Below are 8490 nucleotides of genomic sequence, written 5' to 3'. Positions count from 1 at the left end.
GAAGGAAGGAAGGAAGGAAGGAAGGAAGGAAGGAAGGAAGGAAGGAAGGAAGGAAGGAAGACAAACTCCATGACATTGCTGTACTGTCACTACTTCAGAGCAAGCCCCTGCCTCCCAAAGCAGGCAGGCAGAGATACCTCCTTGCTACATTTGGGAGGAGTGAGTCAGCGTTTCTCCACAGTCCTAATGCAGAGTGCTGAATGAAGCTTCCGGCATCCCGGCCCAGCTCAGGAAGCTGGTTAGAAAGGCAAACCACGTTTCCACCCCAGAACCATTGAATCAGAACGTGCATTTTAATAAACCCTAGTGATTCATATGCACATTAAAGTTCTGGAAACACTGCCACTCACTTCCTCCTCCAAATTCAATTCTACTTTTGATTTCATTCTGCCCAAGCTGATTTCATGATCTGGAGGTTTTCCTTTGGGTTTCCGACCGAATCTACAAACTGTACCACTAAGAAACACACTCATTCATCTCCAGTGACTCTTTAATTGCTGGGGCAACCTTAAAGCTAGGATCTGATGTTGACAGAGAGTCTTGTCCCACTCTGTCATGAAAGCACTGTTAAGGGGATCATTCTGTCAGCCACCAGAGGAGGCGCCTTAGCCATTTGAAATCTTTCCTGGTTCTACATAGATTTTAGGGTTGTTCTCTTCCTGTGGTGAAGGGCATTAGAATCTTAGTTGGAATTGTGTTGAATCTGCAGACCAGGCTGGGTGGTATGGACACTTCACTAGTCTCTCTGTCAACAAACACAAGTCATCCTTCACCGCTTTACGTCTTCATGATGTCTTGAAGCTCTTTTACTATAGTTTTCAGGATACAGTATTACTGTATTTCATTGTTTGATTAAGTTCATTTTCAGGCAGTTTCTTTGTGTGTGTGTGTGTGTGTGTGTGTGTGTGTGTGTTTAATTTAAAGTCTTTAAAATAACAAAGTTAGAGACATCACAGACCTTGAGTGGAAATACAAAACTATTGTAGGGAGTAGAAATATAAAATATGTGGCACTGTGCATCTATAACATAGAATTAAGCTCTAAAACACACAGTGAAATCACTAGATGGACTTTAAAGAGCATCTTGGTCCCTTCTCTGGATTTCTGCTTCAACTGGACAAGGACACTTGTACCTTAAAGTTTCTAGAACTACTGATTTCCATCTTTTCTGTGTTCAAGAAGAAAATTTCAAACCCACATAGTCATTCTCTTGTATTATATTTGCTATAATAATCTCTTAACATGCTTTAGATTTCTGTGATGTCTGATTGCTAATTAGTGAAGCTGAGACAAAAATAATCCTAAATGAAAGGTCAGTTTAGGATATATAGAAGACTTTAAGCCAGACTATGCCAAACAGTGGAATACTGTCTAAAAGCAAGCAAGCAAACAAACAAACAAAAACCCACACATGATTGTAATAAAAAATAGTGTGGCACTGAAACATGAACGAAAGAAATAAGATAGAGGATCCAGAAATAAACCAAGCTATAAATGGACAGCTGGTATTTGACAAAGCTGCCAAAAACACACAATGAAGAAAGGAAAAGCTTTCCAATAAATGGTGTCAAGAAAATTTGATCCCCACCAGCAAAAGAAAGAAATTGAACCTGGTCTTGGACTATGTCCAAATGTCAACTCAGAATAAACATCAGCTGTACATGTGAGACCTGAAGTTGTGTCGCAGTAGACCACAGGGGGAAATTCCACCATATTTATTTAGAAAGTGGTCTCTCAGGTTGGACAAGAAAAGACAAACAAACAAACAAACAAACAAACAAATGAAATTGTACCAAACTAAAGCAATAGGGTAAAGAGGCAATCCATGAGCTGGGAGAAAGTATTTGCATACTATACATCTGACAGGAGTCTATTATCCAAGTTAAATAACTTAATAGGAAGAGAGTAGACTATGGTTGAGTACAGCCTAAAGATTAGGACACATGTTCTCAAAGATCCAAATGTCCCACATGTATATTTTAAGTTGTTCAATACCAATCATTAGGGAAATGAACATTTACAACACAATGCAACAACAGGTTCTTCACACCTGCTAGAATTAGTATTTTCAAAGGCCAGTGATAATAGATATTGATGAGGGCTAGAGACAAGAGAAACCTTGTATATGACTGGTGGAAGTATAAATTAATATAACTAGACTGAGAAAATATTGGAGAGGGACTAAAATAGAACTATCATATAGTATAGAAATTTTACTTTTTGTTATGAATTCAAAATAATTGAGATGGGGGTGGCTGGAGAGATGGCTCAGTGGTTAAAGGCACTGACTGATCTTCCAGAAGTCCTGAGTTCAATTCCCAGCAACCACATGGTAGTTCACAGCCATCTGTAATGTGGTCTGATGCCCTCTTCTGGCATGCAGTTGTACATTCAGATAGAGTACCCATAGACATTAAAATAAATAAATCTTTTTTTAAAAATTGAGATTGGTGTGTCAGTGGGATATCTGCACTCCAATGTTGATTATAGCACTATATATAATAGTAATATGTGTTTACTTATATATTTGCATATATTATAAATATATGTTTACTAATATATATTCAAAATGGAATACTATTTAGACTTTATCGCAGTTAGTTATTTTTGGGTGTGGGTGGGAACGTGCACAGCACATATGTAGAAGTCAAAGACAGCTTGTGGGAATCGGTTCTCTCCTTCTGTGATGTGACTCCTGGGGACCCAACTCAGGCCACCTGGCCTAGTGTCAAGTGTTTACCCACTGAGCCATCTCACTGGCCTCTCAGCTTTTATAAAGAAGAATGTTACATCATTTGTGACATAGACAGAAGTCAAAGTATGCTAAGGATAACAGCGTCTCAAAAAGACAAACACTGTCACCTCTCCTTTCTGTGGATTCCAAAAACTGTTGCTCTAACTGAAACAGAGAGAAGAGTGGCAGATATCAAAGGCTAGGGACCAGGAGGGTGTAGGAAAGAGAAAGTCACAGGCAACAAACAGTTCCACTGAAGGAGTTTTACCTTCAGTGAATGATTCTTACCACCTTGTCTGGTAACCACAGGTGATACACATACACGTCCATCTTTCTTTCAAATAGATTGTGAACATTCTTTCCACCAAACAACGAGATATTTTTGATGTGTTGGATATATTATCTAGATCCAATAGAATTTTCTACAACACATACATAGTACGAAACCTCTCGATGGGCTGAGGATATAGATCAGTGATAGATCTAGCATGCATGAAGCCTTGGGTTCAGTCCAGAACACCATAAACTCACCAACCAACCAACCAACCAACCAATCAATGAACCAACCAACCAACCAACCAACCAATGAACCAACCAACCAACCAACCAATGAACCAACCAACCAACCAACCAACCAACCAACCAACCAATGAATGAACCAACCAACCAACCAACCAACCAACCAACTGCTGACCCATCTCTCCATGTTTTTTTTAAGCCTATTTTTATTCTTTTTCCTAACCAGTGCTCTAAATATTTGTCGCCAAAAAAAAAGGTGCTGGCTGGGAGGTTTTCCATTTTCCTTTGCCTTCGTATGCATATTTCTCTATCTCTCCTTGGCTTCCCTAAAGGAAAGAAGTTGGCTGGAGGGGTCTGTTTGAGCCTCAGAGTAGAGTACTGACTGTATGTCCGATGACGCCATGGCAAGATATTTCCCACAATTCTCAGGGAATCATAGGGAATTTATAGAAATTCCTTAAGCCTCGTGGAGACTAATGCTCTATTATGTTCTGTTAACCGGAGGCGGAAATTAGAGCTTAATTTGCAGGCAGCTTGGGCAGATTTATGCCTACCTTTGAGATGAATAACATCCGTGGTATTTCAGAAGTCGATTCTATGTCAAGTCTGTCTATCACAAAGCAAATGAAATTACCCCACGACATACTCGACACATATTAAAGTGCCGTAGGCACGACGGGGCCCTTTCATTATTTCTCAGGTACAGAGCATGGTCCTGGAATTAAGCACTGAACTCCACAGTGAATTCCAGGCTGTACTTTGAATTTCTCTGCTCCTGTGGCTTGGTTAAAATTCTCATGGTTTTTGTAAGTTCTTTTGACCTACTTTCTTTGTCTTTTTCCCCCTTTTTTCTTTATTATTACTATGTGTGGATTTTTTTTATCATGTTCTCTTATAAAATTGTGTGGAGGTGGACATGCCAGGATGCACGTGTGGAGGTCAGAGGACAGTTTTGTGGAGTCCGTTCCCTCCTTCCACCCTTCTCTTGGTTCTGGGGAGTGAACACGTGGTCAGGTTTGCTCAGCAAGCACTTTTATCTACCAGCCTCTGCTCTGTGTTCTTACATGAACCAACTTGCCAACTCTATAAGAAGCAAAGAATGAAATTTTTTCAGTGCTCTTTTTTTCCTGTGGATTTGTATTATGAATAGTATTGGAATACAAAAATTTTAAATAAAATCCAAGGGACACTCATCTGACTGAAACAATGAAGATTAAAATTACTCACCTCTCGTATGTATTCTTGTCAGGTCTCATAGATCTATTAGAAGCAGGCAAAATGGAAGCCATACTCTGTGGTGGGCAGATAGCAGGAAAAAGCAATATTAGAGCCTGCTGTTAAATTACAGAGCTGATGGCAGTGATGCAGTTTCAAGTCAGAATACCACCTTCCCTTCGAACTTAGGTTTCCTTCTGAAATTTTCTCTAAAATCTTCTCTGGGTATTTTGAACTCCTCTGACAATGTCAGTGCAATGTCCCTAGATGGCCTTTTATACTCAGCCCAGCTTGCAGAGAATCATTCCCCAAGAAGATAGGCTCCCTTGGAAGGTGTGGCATCTTTTCTCTTTGCCCAGGTTGGTTAGCTTGTTAACTTTGATCCCAGCACCTGTCCAGGGCATGTGACCTTGGTCGGTCCCAACGTAGGGCAGGTGTGACCTCCCAGCCTTATTTGCTTTGAGACAACTGTACATGAGTGCAGGCCTGCTTTCAGCTTCTGTGCTCACCTCATCAAAGATGTGCCCAGTACTTGTGAGGACTTTCAGTTCTCAAATGTTTCGTTTTCCCAGCCTGCCCCACTACTTGCCAATTTGTTTGTGTTCTTTGTGATGACTTGTTAGGAAAGCATCCAATATCAAGACCTTAGAAAGGTTCCTTTGTCTGCACTTTGCCCGTTTGAACTCATACAGAAGGTCTGATGTTTAAACGAAGCTGGTTCCCTGAGGCCTCCTCAATTAACCAAGTACTAGGTTGACCCTACCATCCACTGAACCATGTCTCTGGGTGTCAGTGCAGGTAGAATAGAGTTAAAGCTGAATATTTTCAGAAAATATGGTATTTTTATGAAAAGAAATCTGTTAATTAGTAGCCCGTGGGGTTGTGTCGGGCTGTTATTCTAGAACTTAGGAGTCAGGACAGGAGAGCTGCTGGAAGTTTGAGGGCAGCCTGGTTTAAAGAGTTCTACAACGTATGTGGGAATAAAGCAATCCCTGCCTCAGAAATAAGGAAGGAAGGAAAGAGGGGAGGGAGGGAGGGAGGGAGGGAGGGAGGGAGGGAGGGAAGAAATGGGGGAGAAAAATGATGGATTCACTGTGTTTTCCAGTGTTTTTCATTCTGAAGTGAGGAAATCTACTTCATCATGACCCTTCCTCTCATTGTTCCTATGGGAATCCACCGACATTCCATATGGAGCAGAGCCTTGAGAACATTGGTATCACGGATTTTAAGCAAATCTGAAGTTAAACTATTCTCAAGTGTCCAATAGCAGCAGGTGTATGGTGGCACTTCGTGATGTGTGTGGGTTTCTGTTTAAGAATGTGCATTACAGCCAAGGAGCAAACACCCTGGACCTTAACTTCAAGTGTAGGCTACCATACTTTCTGCTGAAAACCATGGCTTTGGCTTCGTTTGGTTCATCGTAGTCAGCTGGCAAAGTTTTCCGAATGGGAAGGTGAATTCATGTTGGGGAATGTCCGAGGTAGCCTAAACCCTGACACTGCCCATCAGACATTTATAATTTTACCCAAATTATCCAAGAACCATTATAAAAGTTACCATAGAAAAGGTAATGATAAACACAAAGCAAAATGACTCCAAGCAGGAGAGTTGCCTTCAAATTTGGGACCTTGGCTCCTGCCTGTAGCTTATATGTACCCCTCAAGGCTCTTGGCACTTCAAGCTAGTCTACCCGATGCTTTTTCCCAACAGTCACTGACAGCATTGACACTGGCTGTTACCAGCCCTTTAGTTTGTTGTATATATGCCGTATCTCTCCGTTTATCTTTAGAAGATAAAGAGGAAGACCACCAAATTGCATCTGGCATTTATGGCTGTTCCTGACAGGTTGAAAATGTTAGTTCATTAGTTATTAGGTAATTAATTATCTCTGTGAGCAAATTAGGGTAATTAACATGTCTATCTTCAATACAGATTCTGTCAACCAATGATCCCGGTCACTAATAATGTCCGAGAGAACAAGCTAAAGTGTTTGTACTCCATATAACAACTTTTGCCTGCCCTGGGCATTAAGCCCAGTAGTCACGATGTAAGGGAAGTTTAGAATAGACTTGGAGGGTCTATGAAAGGCCAGTGTCAGGTGATGTCTTGTAAGGAATCTGAAATCATGCTCTCCTGATTTCCGTCTTCTAAAGACTAATTCACACTCTTACAGTGAGCTGTTCCCGAAGGCCTAACAGGGATGGGGGACAGGTTTGTTTTGGGAGAGCATGGCTAAGGTCAACTCGGGCCCTGCACCTGGGTGTTTGCAAACATGGGCTGTGTTCCAGCAAAGCCTTATTATGACTCCTTACAGCAGGGATCAGGAAGGCCCTGCCTTAGCTCCACCAGAGTCCTGCTCTGTGGTGTCAGAGCTACAGTGAAGCGAGCCTTCAAGCCTTCCTCCACAGTGCCAGCCCCTGAGGCTCCTCCACCCTAGACTATCTTATCCCTGGCTTAGATCTGCCTCCAAACCCCTGATGTTCAGCCTGATGACTTTAGGTCTCTCCTCTACGGCTGCGGTTTCTACTGAGTCCAGAAGACTTAGACATGTGGGGTTAAAAATCCTGCCTACCCACCTCCGAAAGCAGTGTTCTGTGGCTCAAGCAGGGGTTTGCTTTTCAAGCTCAATGTTAGTTTAATGTTAGTGCTGGTTGGTTTTTATTTCTAAGTAGTTGCAACAAAACAAAATAAAGTGGCCTTTATTTTTTCTTTCAGCATGCTGGAATTCTAAAAATCAAATGTCGAAGCACTTTCAATATTCACACCTGTTAATGCCTACCTTAACTCTTTTAGTAATAGGTTTCATCTGCCCAGAGACATGATTCTCAGGATGTTTTTCCTTAAGGAACCCAGCCTGGTTGTGCAGGTATATGGTAACCTTCAGCAACTTATCTCTGTTCTAGGAACAACAGCCCTGACAGGTATGGATGAACTTATACACATGCCCCTCATAAGAGTGAGGTATCACACCCCAGTTCTGTTTTCCTTCTAGCTGTATATGTAGCAGAAAATGACCTAGTCGGCCATCATTGGGAAGAGAGGCCCCTTGGTCTTGCAAACTTTCTATGACCCAGCACAGGGGAAGGCCAGGGCCAAGAAATGGGAGTGGGTGGGTAGGGGAGCAGGGGCTGGGGGAGGGTATAGGGAACTTTCAGGATAGCATTTGAAATGTAAATAAAGAAAATATCTAATAAAAAATGGGGAAAAAACAAAATAAAAAAAGAAAGAAAGAAAATCAAATTTCAAAAACTGAATGCCCAAACAAGGTTTCACTGACTGTAATGCACTTGTAACAGTCACACTTAATGAATAGGCACCTAACTCCTTTAATAATGCCTTTTACTGGTGCTATGTGCAAAGCCTCCCAAAGATGCCTTATTTTCTATTACCCATCTAGGCTTTCTCACTATATCCCACCCTCCTGGGAGTCAGAGCAGGGAGCAGTGGCTATAAACTTCCTGCTCACTTTCTTTAAGAGAAATTCTGGCGTATCTGGCTTCCCTCTGTCCACTACTCCTCTTCAAGGTGACCCAATAGAGTTGTGTGTGTATGAAGGAATTTCCTTGACTTTTTTGGCAATCGGGAAGAAGGCTCTTTTGCGACTCTTTGGTTCTTTTGTCAGGTGGCAAGTCAAGCATTGTCTGCAGTTTTTTTGTGAGGATTCTGGGACTCCTTTCATGTAGTTTATGGGTTCTGAGAGACAGTTAGTCTGGCTAGTCTTAATGCAGTAGTTCTCAACCTTCTTAATGCTTTAATATAGTTCCTCATGTGGTTGTGGTGACCCCCAACCATAAAATTACTTTTGTTGCTACTTCATAACTGTAGTTTTGTTACTGTTATGAATTTTAATGTAAATATCTGATATGCAGGATATCTGATATGTGACCCCTGTGAAAGGGTCATGTAGGCTTAGATTAAAAAAAAAAAAAAACTACTTTTAATAAGGGTTCTCAAACACTTCCACTCCCTTCTAGTCCAAAGACAGGGGAGAGGAGATGGCTAATAGGACAAGGGGATATGGA

General features: G+C 41.4%; 1 protein-coding gene across 1 annotated transcript in view; it reads right to left on the bottom strand.

Moving 5' to 3' along the window:
* Positions 1 to 4719, bottom strand: part of Upp2 (uridine phosphorylase 2) — a 35993-nt gene extending 31274 nt beyond the window's left edge. Inside the window, exon 1 of the mRNA XM_021192516.2 lies at positions 4481 to 4719. Coding sequence (XP_021048175.1) covers positions 4481 to 4542 — 62 coding nt within the window. The 5' untranslated portion in view covers positions 4543 to 4719. The remainder of the gene's footprint in view (positions 1 to 4480) is intronic.
* Positions 4720 to 8490: the final 3771 nt, after the last annotated feature.

The sequence above is a fragment of the Mus pahari genome, chromosome 3, assembly GCF_900095145.1.
Source record: "Mus pahari chromosome 3, PAHARI_EIJ_v1.1, whole genome shotgun sequence".
Taxonomy (NCBI): Eukaryota; Metazoa; Chordata; class Mammalia; order Rodentia; family Muridae; genus Mus; species Mus pahari.
The sequence above is the reverse complement of the archived record's forward strand: the minus strand, read 5'-3'. Positions and strand labels throughout refer to the sequence as shown.